General features: G+C 37.9%; 1 protein-coding gene across 3 annotated transcripts in view; it reads right to left on the bottom strand.

Moving 5' to 3' along the window:
• Window positions 1-19,817, bottom strand: part of KAT6A (lysine acetyltransferase 6A) — a 98,027-nt gene that overhangs the window by 75,591 nt on the left and 2,619 nt on the right. For all 3 annotated transcript variants that reach the window (XM_033103831.1, XM_033103833.1, XM_033103832.1), the window contains one exon: window positions 18,831-19,744. In XM_033103831.1, coding sequence (XP_032959722.1) covers window positions 18,831-19,430 — 600 coding nt within the window. In that variant the 5' untranslated portion in view covers window positions 19,431-19,744. The remainder of the gene's footprint in view (window positions 1-18,830; window positions 19,745-19,817) is intronic.

The following is a 19,817-nucleotide window of genomic DNA, read 5'->3' as shown; positions in this document are numbered from 1 at the left end:
ACTATTTCATTAAGAATATTCCATCAGCAAAAGTGTGGATACTTGATAGAGACCACTTATTTATTGTGTGTGTGTGTGTGTGTGTGTGTGCTCGCGCGTAAAATAAAAACGATAGTCTGCTGGGAAAATATGGAAGTTGTCAGTCTTATTGTTGACTCACCTGAGGGCAGGTTTTCTATGTATATCTATTTGGCACACAGTAAGCACCCTGTAAACTCAAAGGTAAACTGAATGAACCCTCAACATTCTCCGGTCAGCTTGATAGTGCTGAAATAGAAGTTCAGGCAATTCATTCATTTTTCAATGAATAATTCAAATATGAGCCAAGCCTCCTGACAGACACTGAGAAATAAAGAAATAAGAATCAGCCCTTGCCTTTAATTCCAGTAGGAGAAGCAGAGTATCACAATACAGGGAGAAAAATGTCATAGTATCAGCATGCCTAACATAGCATGAGAATATGTTTGTATGTTCATAAAAAAAGAAAGACATGTCACCAAGCCAGTAATGGTAGTGGGTAGGTCAAAGAGGCTTAAAAGATGAGTATTAGCTCCTTTTGTTTTTGCTTGGAAGAATGTCTAAAAGAATGACATTCCAAGCAGAGATACATACATTTAAAAACTGAAACACAACCGAGTGTAGTTAACTACAAGGAACTGCAACATGTTGGAAGACAGCGTTAAAAAGTGTGTGGCAGGGACGGCCAGATGGCTCAGTTGGTTCAGTTGGTTAGTGCGCGAGCTCTGAACAACAGGGTTGCTGGTTTGATTCCCACATGGGCCAGTGAGCTGTGCCCTCTGCAACTAGATTGAAGACAACGAGCTGCCACTGAGCTTCTGGGGAGGAGCAGCCGGATGGCTCAGTTGGTTAGAGCGCGAGCTCTCAACAATAAGTTGCCGGTTCAATTCCCGCATGGGATGGTGGGCTGTGCCCCCTGCAACTAAAGATTGAAAACGGCGACTGGACTTGGAGCTGAGCTGCGCCCTCCACAACTAGATTGAAGGACAATGACTTGGAGCTGATGGGCCCTGGAGAAACACACTGTTCCCCAATATTCCCCAATAAAAAAAATTAAAAACAAAAAAATAGCAACACAAATACAAAAAAAAAAGAGTGGCAACAGATGAGGTTGCATAAAGGCTAAGGAGCCTGAACTTTATCCAGAAGGCAACAGAAATCCACTAGACTTGAGGACTCTAAACAAGGGGAGAGGGACCGGCCCGGTGGCTCAGGTGGTTAAAGCTCCATGCTCCTAACTCCGAAGGCTGCCGGTTCGATTCCCACATGGGCCAGTGGGCTCTCAACCACAAGGTTGCCAGTTCAATTCCTCGAGTCCCGCAAGGGATAGTGGGCTCTGCCCTCTGCAACTAAGATTGAACAGGGAACCTTGAGCCAAGCTGCCGCTGAGCTCCTGGATGGCTCAGTTGGTTGGAGCACGTCCTCTCAACCACAGGGTTGCTAGTTCGACTCCCACAAGGGATGGTGGGCTGCACCCCCTGCAACTAGCAACGGCAACTGGACTTGGAGCTGAGCTGCGCCCTCCACAACTAAGATTGAAAGGACAACAACTTGACTTGGAAAAAAGTCCTGGAAGTACACACTGTTCCCCAATAAAGGCCTGTTCCCCTTCCCCAATCAAATCTTAAAATAATAATAATAATAAAATAAACAAGGGGAGAACATGGTATTTTAGAGAAAGTAATCAGACAAATGTATGGAGGTGAGTTCCAAAAGCCTAGACGGGAACCTGTTAGATAATATAAGCTCCACGAGGGCAGGGATTTTTATCCATTTGGTTCACTGCTCAATCCCCAGCACTTAAAACAGCACCTACCATATGTCAAATATCATTAAATATTTACTGAATGAAGTGAAACAAGCTAAAAGACAAGTGCAGTAACCCAAGAAAAAATAAAACTGAACTAAAGCAATGGGAGACAAATAGAAGAATGACTAAAGCTGCTGAATAGAAATTATTTTATTTTAGTTTTGTTGTAAGTATTCAGTATCACCTTTCCCTTCTACTAATGCAGGTAAAAGAGACTAACAGTATTGTAAATTCTAAGCTCTGCAAAAAAAATCCAAGTTAGTTTACTAAAGAGATACAAAAATGCCATAGAAAATTGTTCCTAGTGGCAATATTAAAGAAATCAAAATTATTTAATTTAGTCAGGACTACAGTTACTCTCCATCTCTGCTGAGATCAGAAAATTATTTGAGTCAACATTTACCAAGTGTTCAAAATATGCAGAGCAAGCTATTAGGAACTTAAACTGAAACAAGACGAATTTAGCTTAGAGATAAATTCCTAATCAAGAAACAGTAACATCTGGTTAATCAATGTTAGGGTCTCTTTTTCTATGTATCTATAAAAACAGAATACAGAAAGGAGGGAAAGTCATCTAATCTCTTCTCATATGTAAAAATAAGGGTTTAAATGGAAAGAATTCCTGAAACTTTTAGTTACTATCAATTATTTCTCACCTATTTGAGATAGCCTCTTCACTGAGAGGCTTTACATTCATTTGCATGTTATTTTGAAAGTGCTCCTCTTTTTATTTTTTCACCTCCAAGAAAATTTGAAGATTCTTATGTGCCAGGAACATTTTTTTTTTATTTTCCTCAGTACATAGTAAACTACTCTGCAGGCAGGTCAGAAGGGAGGGAAAGGAACATCTACTATTTATCAATGCTATACCAGATGCTATCAAATAGTGTTTCTTATCATCTCCAAAATTGGGTGCAGTATCATGACCCCAAGAAGAAACAGAGGGGCAAAGCGGTTACTTTGCCAAAGACCATACATCTAGTTAAGTGGTAAAACCAGAAAGCAAACTCCAAAGCCCAAATTCTATTTGCTACCCTAAATGACGATAATTGATTTGAGTATCCAAGGATGTCCACCCTCTTCTGGTCCGGGAACTACATAGTTTTCAACATTGACCAGAAGAACAATTTACATAAATGCTTCACTGCACAGCTATGCTGAGTCGCCCTGACCCCACCGTACCTGGGATGGCTTCTTTTCCCAAATAATAAAAGGGGAAAATAGGCATTTGTGAAGCTCTTTAAGTGTACTAAAATTCTATAGCAGTAGCCCTTAACTTTCTTGTCCCAGTGGTTCACACAACACATGACAGCCATATACATAATATACTCTCAGGGGGATCCCGAGATATATAAAACAATTCACATTCCCAGTCAGCATACTTGAATGCAAATAAATCAGTGATGTTATTATAGAGATAACCACCTTAAGTTTTAAAATAAATCATTCCTTACTTTATATTATTTTCAATGTATGTACAACTGAGTGTAATAATTGCTGGTCTAGAGCAGAGCTGGGCAAACTATGGCCTTCAAACCAAACCCAGCCCACCACCTGTTTTATAAATAAAGAATTATTGGAACATACACTCATTCGTTTACATATTGCTTGTGGCTGCTTTGACCAGAGATGAGTAGTTAGGTCAGAGATTATATGGCCCACAAAGCCTAAAATATTTACTATCTGGCCTTTTACAGAAAAAGTTTGCCAACATCTGTTTTAGACTCACAAGCAATTCAATCAAATCTCTATTGTATAACTATTGGGAACACAGATGTCAACACATCAGAAAAAGTAGTTTCAGTATCTTCACAAACTTTTTTTGAAAAGCAGTGTTCATTGCTTCTCAGAGCTCCCTGGACTCACCTATCACCACATTTCATATACTGTTGTTATTGTTATTTCCTTGGCTTCCCCACTTGACTGAGAGCAGGGTACCTATCTAGCATCCCTGTTATAATCCTAACACCTAGCACAGTACCTGGGACACAGACATTCAGTGGAAATCTGCTCAATGAATGTCTGAAAATAAGCATATGACTTAAGACAATAGGTAAGAGTAAAGGAGATTAAGTCCTGTAGAAACCTGCTGTTCGAAGTGTGTTGTGTCTAATACTCGGGAGCTTGTTAGAAATGCAAACTCAGGCCTCACCAAAGACCTAAAACTGCATTTTAACAATATCCCCAGATGAAAATTTGCAAAGCAATGCTATACAACATTGTGCTTAATTGTACTAGTATATAGTTTGATTCCTAACATGGGCCAGGTCACTTTGCATAGGGAAAAAAAACAAAACTCCAAGGCTTCATCCTTACCCTAACCTTGAGTTTCAAGATACAAAAATAAAGATCTAGATTGACAATTTTAACAAAGGGGGTACTTTCTTTTGTTTTTTATTGGGGAGGAGAGACATTGTTACTAAAAAATAGGACCAAGTGGGGGACTGTTAAAACATTTTGCCTAGTCCAAAGGAATACGACCAGAGAACGTCCATCCTAATTTAGATGGATTACCGAGAATATGAAAAACTAGATGTCTGGTTCTATGTCCTGTAAAAACTGATGTGTTCATGAAAATTTCAAATAGTCTTCAGAATACGATGGCAGTATTTTGTGGGTTAAAAAATTGATTTGTTTTGTTTTGTTTTACTGGAAAAAGGAGAGGGAAGTCAGCACTACTTCCTGCTGTTTATTTTTAAAAACAAAGGCTAAACAACCATTGGAATTGTGACCTGCTCAGTCTAAAAACAATCTTTACAAGGTAGGTGTTTGATGAATCTGATGATTTAGGTACAATTACTTTCCTCCTTTTACAAAAAATGGAAACTGAAGCTCATAAAGGGTCAACTAATCAGAAATAGTGTTGTAATAATCCGGGGAGGAATTCATCAGAATTTCGGTTTATCTCAACTCTCAATTCACAGTGTTTTTTTTTTTTTTTTCTTTTGACCACTCCACTATCGTCTATATTCTAACTCATATACTTTTGCTATAGAATCTTGGGCAAATCACTTGACCTCTATGAGCCTTTGTTTCATCTATAAAATATACAACCTCCTCATAGGGTTGTTGTAACCTAAACATAATATCTAGCACATAGTATTTATTCAAAATTATACAGATTTTCAAATATAAGTACTACATGACATGCACTTAAAAAGAATGACAAACAAGGACACACTAAATGATCTATTAAATAGGGTTTCCCTGCAATCAGTAGAAAAGCAACAGGCTAAGATTTTGATTTGGTGAGGGGCACCGCTCATTCTGCAGGACAGAAAGAAACCTATCACTATAGGCGACTGCTTACAAGAGAGGCTCAGCAAAAAGGCCTAGATATTTCTTAAAGCAACATAATAACAGTTTAAAAAAACTCAACAAATTTATGATTACCTCTAACAGTTGTATGTTTTTAAGTAGTCAGTTTAAGACAGCCTATCTTAGAAATACAGATTAGAGGTTGTCTCTGGTCACTAGGTTGAAAGAGCAAACTCCAATGAGAGTGAAAGAATGGAGTTAAAAATAATGAGGAGCGGACGGGTGGTTCAGTTGGTTAGAGTACAAGGTCGGGGCAACAGGGCTGCCAGTTCGATTCCCACATGGGCCAGCGAGCTACGCCCTCCCCAACTAGAATGAAGTCAATGAGGGGCCGCTCAGCTCCCGGGTGGCCAGATGGCTCAGTTGGTTGGAGCACTGGTTCTAAACCACAAGGTGGCCGGGTTCGACTCCTCAACTTCCACAAAGGATGGTGGGCTGCGCCCACTCCAACTGCCAAAGGCAACTGGACCTAGAGCTGAGCTGCGCCCTCCACAACTAAGACTGAAAGGACAAGTTGACTTGGGAAAGTCCCAGAAGTACACACTGTTCCCCAATGAAGTCCTGTTCCCCTTCCCCAATAAAATCTTTTTAAGAAAAATGAATAATGATTTGCCCAAGATCAAAAAAATTGACAACACTGTGTTTGTTGCCAAGGGTGTCGGGAAACAAGTACTCTCACACACTTGTTTTGTTGGTGAATCTCTGTGGAGAGAAATTAAGAAATATCAAAATTACAAAGACACACATTCTTTGACCCAAGTATTCTAGTTCTAGGAACTTAAAAGTAAAATAATGTACAAAGGAGGTTATTCAATTGAGTACTGTTTGTAATCACAGAAAATTGGAAATAAATGTCCATCTGCAAGGTACTGGTTTTATAAATTATTGTACACTCATACAATGGAACACCACCAAATCTTATAAACTGATATGAAACACACTTTAAGATATATTGTTACATGAAGAGAAAAAAAGGTGCAGAAGTGTTAATAAGATCTATTACCAACTGTAGAAAAAAACACCACCACAAAAAATGAACATAAGAAGTGATTGCTTGTATATATACATAGAATCTCTTTGGAAGGCAGAAAACAAAATTCACTGCTGCCTCCCAAGAGGAAACTGGTTAGCAAGGAAATAAGAGAATACTTTTCATAGAATACTCTTGTACTTTTTAAAATTTATGTACTAATGAATGTATTATCTATTGAGAAAACACAATTTCCTAAACTTTAAAAAAATACTACATGGTTAATAGAGAACCAATATTACCTTGAAGAAAGTAGAAGTGGTACTTGTCAGATGCGTTACCAAACATTTGTAGAAAACATCTGAAACTCTCTCCTCTTAATCTACAGAGGGTATATATTTTGAGTTAAGTTTCTAAATGTACTAAGAGAGTTAACGCTTAAAAAAAACAAAAAAAAATCTAATTTCTATCACACGCCCTTCCAGTTCAAACCCAACAGTTTCAATTCAACAGACATTTTCTGAGCATCTTACAAAATGCCAGGACCTGGATACAAAGATTAATAACATATATGATTTGATAAATGCTTTAACAGATGTATGTTGTAAATGCTAAATGAGTACCTACTTTTTTTAATGCTTGTCATTTTCATGAACAAGAGGCAGCCTGATGTGGCTGCAGGAGTACTAGGCTTAAAAGAGACCTGGGCTCTAGTTCCATTTATTCCCTGAATTAATCATATAATCCTGCATAAGTAAAACCTGGCTATCACAGCACTTGGATTGCCTACCTTACGACAAAAATTTTATATAAAAGAAAATACATGTGAGGGGTTGACTGGTGGCTCAGTTGGTTATAGAGCGTGAGCTCTGTTGCAGATTCAATTCCCACATGGGCCAGCGAGCTGCGCCCTCCGCAACTACTAGAATGAAGACATTCATTCTAGTAGTTGCGGCTGAGCTGCCACTGAGCTCCCGTGCAGCCAGATGGCTGTTTCTTGGAGCACGTGCTCTCAACCACAAGGTTGCCGGTTCAACTCCCGCAAGGGATGGTGGGCTGCACCCCCTGCAACCAAGACTGAAGAACGGCAACTGGACTTGGAGCTGAGCTGCACCCTCCACAACTAAACTCAAAAGGACAACAACTTGACTTGGCGGTGATGGGTCCGGGGCAAAACACACTGTTCCCCAATATAGTCCTGTTCCCCTCCCCTAATAAAATCTTTTAAAAAAGAAAGAAAATACATGTGAAAGCAAAACTTTTTATAGTCTGAGACACTTCAGAAACATGTTATTACCACCCATATGAAGTTTTGGAGGGAAAAAAACTGTTTCTCCTTTTCCTTCTCTAGCTTTCTTGGCTGAAGTTAAGAGTTCTCTGCTTAGTTGAAGTTATCAGAATAAAATTGTGTATTTTTACCATTCTTTCAAAGATAGATGATGGAGCCAACCCACTTATAAAGTATTCAAAGAGAGTAAAAGGTAATTTTTTACTGAGAATTACATATACAAAGTCCCAAACCGACAAAAGCAGGTACTCAACAGCAACCAAAAATTGGAGCTTACAAAGCACATTTACCAGGGCCTTGATGCTCTAAAAGGAGGGCTAAGGAGAGCAACCGAAAGCCCAGGATGGCAGCAACGGGCAAGAAGGGCCAATACAGAGTGGGGCTACAGAAGTGAAACAGTTGTGGTTGTCATGCTGGCCACCTGGAAGCCTTCTTAGTGACATGCTTTGTCAATGCGGAGTTTGAAGTTGTTTGTTTAAAATCTTGACCTATTCTTATGCAATCAGAGGAATGTGTTTACCTCTGCCACCATGGATGTTACTTGCACTGTAGAATAATTCTTCAGATAAAACAAACCCTTCTACGATTAAAAGACAAAAAACAAAAAAGATCAATGTACCCTGCTGACTCGCAGGTTATCCTCACACCTTAACCATAGAAAATTCTAACAAATGTTTGCTGGGGGGAGTAGTGACTTCAAAACCAAGATCTAAAAGTGAGACGTGATTTGTTTCTTTATTCATACTCAATTAAGCATTTATTATGGCCTACAGTGTTTTGCTTCCAGGCCTTTGTACGTGCTGTTCCCTTTGCAGGAACCACTCTTTCCCACCCCACCCATGTGCTTCTCCACCTCACTAACCTCTCATGTGACTTCCTCTGAGAAGACGGCCCTACCTTCCCCCAGCTGCGCTTCCACAGCACTGTTTTATCCCGTCAGAGCACTGATCATTCATCGTGCGTGTTACTTACAGGGACTGGAGCGCCTACACTTACAACATAATCACCGTGCTGGTACCTGGACGATGTGCCATCAATGCCTGTAGAGCATAGCAGACATGGTACCAGATGGACAAGGATACAAAGACGAAAAACAAGATCCTAAGTTCACTGTCTAGTAGGAGAGGCAGACTAAAGCAACAATACAGTGTAAAACGGACTATGAGGGAGGTAGGTACAAGATATCAGGGGCAAGAAGAGAGCTAAGTCAGCCTGAAAGCAGGATGGGTGAAAGGAAGGCAAGGAAGAAACACAAAGAGGACACAGCTACGCTAAGTCTGCAAGGTTAAATAAGAGCTAATTGGTGAAGAAGAGGGAAAGGATGATTATTCGAAAGAGAAATAGGAGCTAGAAATAGCAAGGTGGATCTGAGAACTGCAAGAAGTTTGGATGTGTAGTGGTTCTCAAATCTTAGCATGCATCAGATTCCCATGGAGGGCTTATAAACTTACAAGTTGCTGGACCCCACCCCCATTTTGTAATCCAGTAGGCCAGGAATATAACCCAAGAATTTGCATTTCAAACAAGTTTTCAGGTGACAGTACGGCTACTTCTAGTCCCAGGACAACACTTTTGAGAACCACTGGTAAAATGGAACACAGAGAACAAAACGAAAAAGTAGCAGTAGACAAGTGTGGAGGAACGCAGGGGGGAAAGAAGCAGGTTAAAAACCACATATACTATGTATGCCATGGAATTGGGCACTGAAGGATTTTATGAAGAGGAGTTAAGTTTAATTTTAGAAAGACTGTAGTAACAGCTAACATTTACAGGATACTGGACTTTATGTATTCTGTGCTGTGCAGTGGTTACTAGCCATCTGTAGCTATGTCAATTAAATTATAATTAAATAAAATGAAAAATTCAGTTCTTCATCAACAAGCCACACTTCAAGAACTGGCTACTGTACTGAGCAGCTACAGAACATTCCACCATTGCACAAGGCTCTATTAGTCAACACTGATGTATATTAATGCATTAAATCTTCACAACTTCATTATGAGAAGGGCACTGTATTATCCCCACTTTATAGAAAGAAATATGGCAAAGAAAGATTTAAAAAATGACCCAAGGTCATAGAGCGAGTAACACCAATATGAGATGCAAACCCAGATGGTCTGGCTCTTCATTCTCAGTCAGATCGTCCTGGCGTAACGGACTGGAGGGCGAGGATGCTGGGGAAGGAAGACCGATGAGGAAGCTACTAGGTAATCAGGAGGGAAATGAGGAGGACCTGCATTGAGAGAGCAGCAGCTGGAATGGAGAAGAGGTTCGTTGAAAGAGATGTTGAAGCAGTAGAGGAGAAAGGATTGGGGATGGATTAGAACTGAACCAAAAAAGGTACAAACAAGGTGTAGAAGAGGCACCTCTGTGTACGTAATCAGAGCCAGGGCAATGCCTCCCTCCACAATAAGAAGCTGGAGGCGGGTGATAAATTCCATCTGGGTCGTCATGAATTTGAACTGACTTAGGTAAGACACTACACAGTGGGACAGGCAAGTCCAGGGTACAAAAGAGAGGTTTGGATTAAGATACGAACTTAGTAAAGGGGAGGCAAGTACAGAGTTAACTCAAGAAGACTGAAACAGAACCTTAAGGAATCCAGCATGTAAGATAACAAAGGCAAAAGATAAAAAGCCAGTACACTGAAAATGAATTACCAGAAAGATAGGAGAAGGGGAAGAAGACACCTAGGAAAGAATTATCCCAGAGGTCAAGTGAAGAGAGAATGGTCAACAAGTGCGAAACGCTGCTGCAAGGTCAACTATGAGAAAGACTGAAAACTGTCCGTAAGAGCTGTTTCAAATGGTGCTCTAGGGCCAAAGGCCAGATTGCAACAGATCTGGAAGGAATATGGGCTTTTTTTCAAGAAGTTTCAAAATGAAAGGAAGGAAACAGACAGGGTGTAGATGGAGAGAAGGCTCTGAAGCAGCGTTGTTTGTTTGTTTTTATTCTAATCTGATGGGAGAGACTTCCCACGCAAAAGGGCAAAGAGTGAAAAGACTGGGAACGTTATTATTGATGGAACAAGGCCCCTGAGACAGGAGAGGACAGGATCCTGCACTTCAATGGAGAAATTAGCTCTGGACAAGACACTTCTTTCACCGCCTCTGAAAAGGTAGCAAAGGGGGTAACATTAAGTACAGATGTATTTAGGTTAGTATGAGATGGGGGCATAATATGTTGAATGAGCTCATATGGCCAGGTAGATTCTATTTTCTCTACAAAGTAAGACATGGCAGTGGATTTAGTGTCAAGAACCAGTGCTTTAGAAAGAATAGGAGTTTAGACTTCTGTTAAAAAATTAAAGAAAAACTGACTAGCAAAGGAAATAACTAAAGCAGGAAAATGGTTCAAGAGGATCTAAACTGTTTACCAAGTCAGATATTTAAAGATGTCCTGAAGAGAGAAATTGGAAAACCATTAACGCACAGCATCACACTCAACACACACACAAAATGTAACGTTCCCCAGAGTTGTTACAGGTTCTAGAAAACTCAGGAGTTAAATGCTTCACTGTAGTCCAATGACTAAGATAAAAGAAAAACTTGCACTCTACAAAGCAGAAAGAATTGAAAACCCACACTTAGCAGCTCTCTAGGAAAAAGCAGCCTACAGTATTAAACATGATAACACCCCACACACATGGAATCCACCTCTTCTGCACTAAAGGTTAAATGGCAAAAGAATCAGCTGTCTTCTTTCACGCATACAAAGATTTTAAGTTTAGTTGCCAGATTTTCTTTCTACATCATTTTTTCCTTAACGTTTTACTAATAACTTTAAAACTACTCAATTATTTTACTAATAACTGTCCCCAATCTTAACCTTTACTCTTATTTTCTAAGTTTTATGACAAAGTAAAAATAATGCAGATATGAACTGTTCAAGTCATGAAGACCAAAAATGACAAACATGATCTGTTGTCTGCTGCCTTCCCTACAAGGTTTGTTTACTGGTATTAGAAATCACCCCGAACCAAGATACTATTAATACACAACAAGTGATAGACTGTATATCCTAATCATTGCCTTTAATAAGAATTACTTCGGGCCGGCCTGGTGGCTCAGGCGGTTGGAGCTCCATGCTCCTAACTCCGAAGGCTGCCGGTTCAATTCCCACAAGGGCCAGTGGGCTCTCAACCACAAGGCTGCCAGTTTGATTCCTCGAGTCCCACAAGGGATGGTGGGCTCCGCCCCCTGCAACTAAGATTGAACACAGCAACTTGAGCTGAGCTGCCGCTGAGCTCCCGGATGGCTCAGTTGGTTGGAGTGCGTCCTCTCAACCACAAGGTTGCCGGTTCAACGCCCGCAAGGGATGGTGGGCTGCGCCCCCTGCAACTAGAAAACGGCAACTGGACCTGGAGCTGAGCTGCGCCCGACACAACTAAGACTGAAAGGACAACAACTTGAAGCTGAACGGCACCCTCCACAACTAAGATTGAAAGGACAACAACTTGACTTGGAAAAACAGGCCTGGAAGTACACACTGTTCCCCCAATAAAGTCCTGTTCCCCTTCAATAAAGTCCTGTTCCCCTTCCCCAATAAAATCTTAAAAAATAAAAATAAAGAAGAATTACTTCATTGATTACTAGAAAGGCTTGTACCTTTCTACTTTCTACTTCAGTCTTAAAATTTTTAAGTTCTAACCAATTATCCACGTCACTCAGAGGTCATCTGTATTATAGACTTTCTGAAAAATCACACTTACCTGTAAGTGGACACTTTTGTTTTTGTTTTGTTTTTTCAAAACTCAAGGAATACTTTTTCTACCAGCATTAAGGTAGCTGAGCGTGTTCTTGTAATATTTAGCTAAAAACATAACAAAACATTATAGTTCCTTATATGGGCAGTAAGAAAGCAGACTCCCTTCCCTCAAAAAACTTGTTTCAACTTTCAAGAGTCTATAGCTATCTTCAAACACCGAAACAACCAGATTTACATATTTGTGGTTTACAGAAACCACGAAAATTCTCTATACCGGGGTTTATTCTATGGTTTCCATCAAGGAAGAGAGTTATAACTATATTAGTTTATACTTATTGCTCTCTAATGCTATAAAGTAGTACTACAGCCCATAGGAAAAAAGCATAGAACAGAGAAAGGCCTGACCACTTCTCCCACATGTGTGTGAACTTGCTGTGTGGCATTGAACAAGACAATCTCCTTGGCTTTCAGTTTCTCTATTTGTGAAATAAGATTAGAATCATTGTTACCCAAGATTATTATAAAATTCTACAAAACGCAGAAAATTCTTTTTTTCTAAAAATATATCTATATTTGTAAACATAATATAATCCAACTGTAAAAACAACCCTCAATCAACACTATACTTAGTTTTCCTTAGCAGCTTTTATTTTTTTTTAACTGCTGGCAGTTAAAAACTATTTTGACCCAGAATGGCATTCTAAATGCTACGCCACTACAATCTGTATGCTTCATTTCAACCCTTAACCAAGTGCCATACTATGAACTGTTTCTTCACCTGTTCCCTAATGAAGTTGCAAAGTAATTCTTTGAACTTGAATTTACACAGTTATGTATAGTGCTGATGAAAGCCACCTGTTGGAAACTATGACTTTCCTGTCAAAGGGAAAAAAAACAAAAGAAACAACCTTAGATATTCCTGGGAACCAGCTGCAGCCGAATGAGTCCTAATCCCACTCCAGCTGGAAAAAGCAGAAGAGTGAAGTCGCTACTGGTCTAATTCATTTGCTGCAGATCCTTTGGGAACTGACTCCACCCGAGTAGCCAACTGGTAAACAACTACATCAGAACGCGGCTTTTAATAATTCCTGTATGTAACATTTGTTTCTTTAAAAATTTTTAAATCAGAGCATGAAAAGTATTCATTATTGTGATTTTAATAAATGCTTCTCAGCTCACTGGAAATAAATTTTTAATTCTACTTAAACCAGCAAACTTGGCACCCATACTGTCTTTTCACACAGCTAAGAACCAAGTCAGTGTAAAAAATATACTTTCTCCAATATTCTAAAGAAAAGAAAAGACAAAAAAAAAAATACTGTCAAGGAGATTTTTACAACTTCAAGAAGACTGGAATGGTAAAAAAAAATTTTTTCAGATTCAAACAGTTCCTGTTATCTATTCACTTCCACAGTATTAAAAGTAAATGTAAAGTAAAAAGTGCTGGCCATGTGACAGGATGAACTAAACAAAAAAACAGGCAGCAAAGATAAGAAGATAATGTATTTTGCATATATTCATTTTCCATTTGGTGTTTTATGACAAGCAATAATGAAAATTTGTGTTATAGAAGAGCTACTATATATCATACCTATTAAAACTTAACCACGTAGAGTCCTTTTGAGACTTCAATAAGAAAGTATATGTTAAAGCTCTAAGAACAATGCTGCCCAATACATTGTTAGCCCTTAACAAATGTTAGCTATTAATAGGTTTCTATAAGCAACTGCTTACATTCCCTTGGCCTACTGATACAGGGAGAAGAAGTGATGATGATGGGGTCTTCTCGATCTGTATTCCTGAAGCAATTTGTAGTATCTGATGTCTTCATTAATTTCTTATTTTTAGTTCATCAATTTATTAGAAGTTACCCCAAGAAAGAGTAAAGTGCTAGTAATTGTAAGAAAAATGTCTAGATTGTATGCATAGAAGTTTTGGGTATAGAAGTTTTGATTAGCAATGACTAAACCAAAGCTGGCTTCAGTAGCTCAAGTTTTCTCTCAGGGTATATTGTGGGCTAAAAATTACCAAAACACACAAAGCTCATAGCCTAACTAGAAGACCAAAAAATATCTGTACAGTTGATTGTATTTAAACAAATACTGCATTACAAACATATCTCTGCCAGAGTTATTTTTAAATTTTTGTTTTTGTTTTTTATATGAACAAATCTGCTGAGACAAAGGCAATTCCTAACTACATTTATACTTAATCTACTTCAATGACTTGTCAGTAACAAATTTTTATTTCTAGCCAGCTTCTCCTCAGGGTGTAGAACAAAAAACAGTATAAACAATGATGTAAGAAATGTACAAAAAACATAACCATTGAGATCAATCAGTTGTACACTCAGTAACATTACAAAATTTACATCATCCATGTCACTGTGTCCTTGCCATGACTTGAAAAATGAGGTCCACTACATATGGTTAGAATAACTTCCTCTAAAATAATCCTTCTTTACTTAAAAACTGCTATGTTGGCATCATCCTGCATTCCTTCCTTTATAATGTAAGAATTAAAATTTGTAATTTAAGTTTCCCCCAAAAATAAAGTTTCCCAATAATCATACTATAAAATACACTTGCTTGTATGCTCTCATAGAACATCTTAATATATACTTTATTTTATTTTATTTTTTTTAAGGAGGACGCAGCTCACAGTGGCCCACGCGGAGATCAAACCGGCAACCTTGGTGTTAATTAGCACCACGCTCTCTCTAACCAACTGAGCTAACCGGCCACCCCTTAATATATTCTTTAGATTGAGAACTTCTTCCACTTATTTACTACTAATTTATTTCTTCTCAACTTTTTTGTAGCATCTTTTGCTTTCAGATGATATAGGGGTTGTTGTGTTTTTTGTTTCGTTCTTTATGCAAACAATCACTCTGTCAAGCAGTAAACATATCCGAATTTAACAGCATGGACACTTACTAGTATAAAGCATCACAGCAACAGGATATCTGAAATTGAAATTAAGCTTACATGTGTAAACAATTTTATAATACCACCATTCTAACGTATAAAATGTGAAACAATTTTACTATAAAGGCCATTTTCAAATAGCTAAATCAACACTATCATTTTTAACTCTCAATAACTTGAACATATTTCCATTCTAATCAGCATCTCTACATCAAAAAATCTAAGTTCCTGTCAAAGCCACACTTATCCCATGCCACATTTCAGGAACAAAATAATTCGGACTCTATGCTGTCTCTATGCTGTCTGCCTTAATCCCCAACAAAAACTAAATCCTATATGCACTGTTCATGGTAGGCATCTAAATGTTTGCTGAATGAATAAGGAATAAATGAAATGAATGAACAAATTATCTTACAGTAATATCCGTATTTCAAAAAGAAATTTACAAGGAGGAAGTTGTTATTCATGCCAGTTACACACTATCACCCACAATTCAAGGGAAAACAACATTTTGTCCCAAATGAAAGCACTCTATTACAGCCATACAACCAATCCCAAACTTCAAATGATAAAACTTCAGTGACGACTGAAACAAAAATGAACAAACTTAGAAATTATCTTTAAGAAAAAAAATAAAATGTCATGTAGACAAACTATTTTTTTAATACGTGTGAAAACCAGACTACTCGTAATCTTTGGTTTCTTATACTTTTATCACTGGTTCAAAGTCAGTTTTAGAATTCATTCTATGATGGGAAGAGAAAAAAGGGACACAGTGAAGGGGTGAGGGAGGCATATGTCCTTTCACAATTAGAGAATGTGCTATGAAGTTAACACCAAAACCTTCACAACTGTGTATTTGAGCGCAGTGACGGGCATTACACACAACACCTCCCAGGAGGCAGGAACTATCACTATTACACTGAACCTGGAGCCAGTCTGCCCAAATCCAAATCCCTACGTAGCTCTGTCTCCTAATATCTCTGACTTGGACAAGTTACAGAACCTCTTTTACGCCTCAATTTCTTCATCTGTAAAATAACAGTACCTACCTCCTCGAGTTGTATGAAGATTGAATGAGTTAACATATGTATAGCTTTAAAGTAACACCTGGCACACAGTAAACACATCAAGTTAAAAAAATAAATCACTATGAACTACCACAACCTAAAGCTAGCTCAGAAATTTCCCTTAGAACAGGGATACAACTTTAAACCACAGTATCCCATAGTCTCCTCACTATCAATGTGAAAACACAATTAAATTCAGCTGTCTTCACAAAAACTCTTTAAAAATATTTCTACACAGCTGATCTCATCAAAAAGAGCAAAAACCACTCAGTTGCTGAAAATCTAACATACAGGTCTACAATGCCTGCCAAAGGTTAATATAGCAAAAAATAAAGAAAAAGTTAGAAATGATATAGAAAAAAGAGGAACTTGCTCGTCACTTCATATAGTCCCTTAATTTCATCTCTCACCCCAGTGACCAGACTAATAAGATACATTTGCATTCCAGAGAACATAAAATCATTTCAGTTCCAAGCCATTTCAATTCTAAGCCAAGTACCTGGACCACAGTAGGTGCCCAATAACTATTTCAGAAATTAATGCCTTAAAAGTGAAACTACTTCTGGCCTACACTTTCCTTTCTCCATCACTGTCAAAAATACACTGGATAATTTTTTTGAAAATACCTAAATTCATAACAGCAATCAATTCCACATAGGAATCCAATGGAGAGTTTAAAAAAGAGGGAAGAAAGTAGTTAAAGTACAAGGAGCAGACATACACTGTGATCTGTTGAGAGGAAGAATAATTCTTCACGTTAGAGTTCACTCTATTATGATTTTGAATGTGAGCTTTTCATATCTTTGGGGAAAGTCACGCAGGGAATTCACTATTGAAAATAAGACTCCATTTAAAAATACAAACAGATCTCATCATTCCTAATTTTGTAGATATTATCATGAAATTAGTTTTCCAACAAGACCAGTATATATAGATAGGAGTCTATTCAAGAAACTCAATTTTCCCAAACGTATCCTCCACATTTAGTTACTCCGGCTAACAACACTATATATTAAAATTATGTAACCAAAGAGACATTTCTAACCAAAGCACACCAGCAGATCTTTGCTGGATTAAACATTTTTTTTTAATGCAAAGATCTCCACTCAGCTGCAAAATAAGGATTGTTGGGTTAGATGGTTCTCATGGTCTCTTTCCAGGAGTAAAGCCTTAGGGTGATAGGAGTCAGATTTGTCCTACATTGCACTATATTGACTACTTTTTAGTAATATGCACAACTGTCACTTTATGTATAGTTAATATTTTTTTAAATTAAAATATCTAACTCAAGCAAGGGAATTTATAATAAAAGCAAGCATCCAGGTGTTCTAACAAGAATTTATAATATCCAATTCACAGGTATGACAGTGAATTCATTCTAAACTATAAATTATTCTGTTTCCAAGCAATTAACCTGTAGATCACTTGATTAACAGTTGTAGGAATCAATTGTATTTCATTTCACTTAAGCTATATGTGATCAAGAAACAGTTCTCACAGATTAAGAGTACTTACAGCACTGAACAACAGAATAAAGCATTTTAGTTACTTGTCCACCTTGAATTGTTAATATTGTACTCTTAAATGCTGAAATGATACAGAGCCATTTTATGAATGGGATTCTCTATCAGAATCATTTTAAGAGTAATCACAGTAAGATAATTTCTAGTTCAAAGTTCACAGAGAAAATTGAATCCTAAAATCGATCTCTAAAAACTTCATCAAAGAAAAATACTGTTAATTTTCAATTGTTATTTAAGTAAAAAATTATAGGTGGGTTATCAACTACAGTAAATTTAGAGCAAATCTCAAATATGTTTAAATACATTCAACATTAACTTTACAATCTTCTCATCCTACTAAGGTGCACAACAATTTAAATTACTACACTTTCCACAGAACTACAATTCAGAGCAATTGAAATAAATTTACAGCTAGGACACTAGGTCAATGTAAGAAACAGCTATTAACGAAATTCTCCTCAACCCTGATTATCTATTTAAGGGCCAAAATTTACCGTTAAGACATACTTTCAAGTGCACAAAGTAACAGCATAAAACACAGCACAGTAATGTATATCATACGTGCATCAAAATTCCCAGCTCCCCAGAACTTTACTAATATAGGGTACAGTATTCCTGACCCATGTAGTTACACCTGTCATAAGCAATAATATTTAGGACTTTGTCATATAGAAAGAATAACACATGACAGAAAGCTAGAATACAAACAGTAGATATAAGAATTGCTAAATTTGCTTAACTACTACTATGGGTCACAAGAATTGGTCTCATTCCTGTGTAATGATAAACTGCAACAAAATGGGAAGAAGAAAGAAGAAAGGTTCTTAGAGTCACTTGTTTGTTTCAAATTCAAGTCTCCAGCATTTGGCTGTTCATCAGCTTCCCGCAGTAAGATACAAGAACTTTTATGCAACAGTTTTAAAGTTGTATGCTACTTTTTAATTCTAATCTAAACATGTTCTTTTTGGTTGATCGATACTCTACACTTTGAATCTCAACTATTTCAAAATATCAGAACAATTAGCATCTACTGAGTTCTCACACCTAGAACTCACCAGTGAAAAACCAGAGGTGATCATCATTCCACAAGTCTCCAAACACAAAACTTGTGTTAACTTCTATATAACTTCCTAGAAACGTGACTTTGTAGCATGCTACATCATCAGCTCTATGAACACTGATGCATATACCATTCTCACCTTATCCTTTTCATGTGGAAGGAGTGACACTGGAGGTAAAGAGGAAAGAGACTCACAACTCTCTTTCCCATCCACATTGGTTGCTTTAGTGTTGAGCCGATAAAGAGGTCCATCTTTAAGGAGTCTGCCATGGCCAATGGCACGTTTAATAGCCAATCGTAACTGCTGGTGAAAGCCAGAGGCAGCACTGCCTCCAAATAATGCAGACACATCCTTCTGACCTTTCAAAAAACGTTCAATGCTTTTCAAAGTTGAGCCACCAGACTCTGCCAAGCCATCAACTGCCCGTTTGATCAGTTTATTCCAATCTACATTTTGTTTATTATCCAATTTTCCATGGTTTCGAGGTTTAGGAAGTGCTATTCGCCCAGGATTATCAGGATCTTTATAGGAATTGAGACCCTTATTTGAAACTTTTAAAATTGTTCCATCTTTAACACTCAACTCCAATTGTTCTAAAACAGTTTTACGATCCAAGCCATGGGATGAAGACACTGCATTGCATATCCTTTCTTCTGAAGGACGCTGTTTCTGCTTCTTCACTTTTTTTATGGCCTCCAAAATCCATTCCGTATACAGCGGATTAGCGAGTTTTACCATGGTGAAGGATTCGTATATCCATAGAGTCGTTATCCCTTATCCTGATGCTGAGTAAGTTTTACACCATGGAAAACAACATTCTCGGAGGCTGAGAACCAGTTAACCATAGCATACAAGTTTTCTGGCCTAAGTCCTTCCTCCTTTCATAAAATAGATGCCTCCCCACTTTACTTTAGAAACCGCAACTACCAGTTATTTGAAATGTCTTCAAACTTCCCAATAAATTTCTCAATAGCACCACATGTGGGTCTCTTCATAAAGTTGTAAAAACTCAGGAACATGTCACTCCCAGCAGAAGAATGTTTATCTTATGCCTGAAAAACAATGAAAACAAAGTCAGTTTTCTATCAAGTCCCACTTGTAAATAAGCTATAACTGAAACATCCT

This window comes from Rhinolophus ferrumequinum, chromosome 4 (assembly GCF_004115265.2).
Source record: "Rhinolophus ferrumequinum isolate MPI-CBG mRhiFer1 chromosome 4, mRhiFer1_v1.p, whole genome shotgun sequence".
NCBI lineage: Eukaryota > Metazoa > Chordata > Mammalia > Chiroptera > Rhinolophidae > Rhinolophus > Rhinolophus ferrumequinum.
The sequence above is the reverse complement of the archived record's forward strand: the minus strand, read 5'-3'. Positions and strand labels throughout refer to the sequence as shown.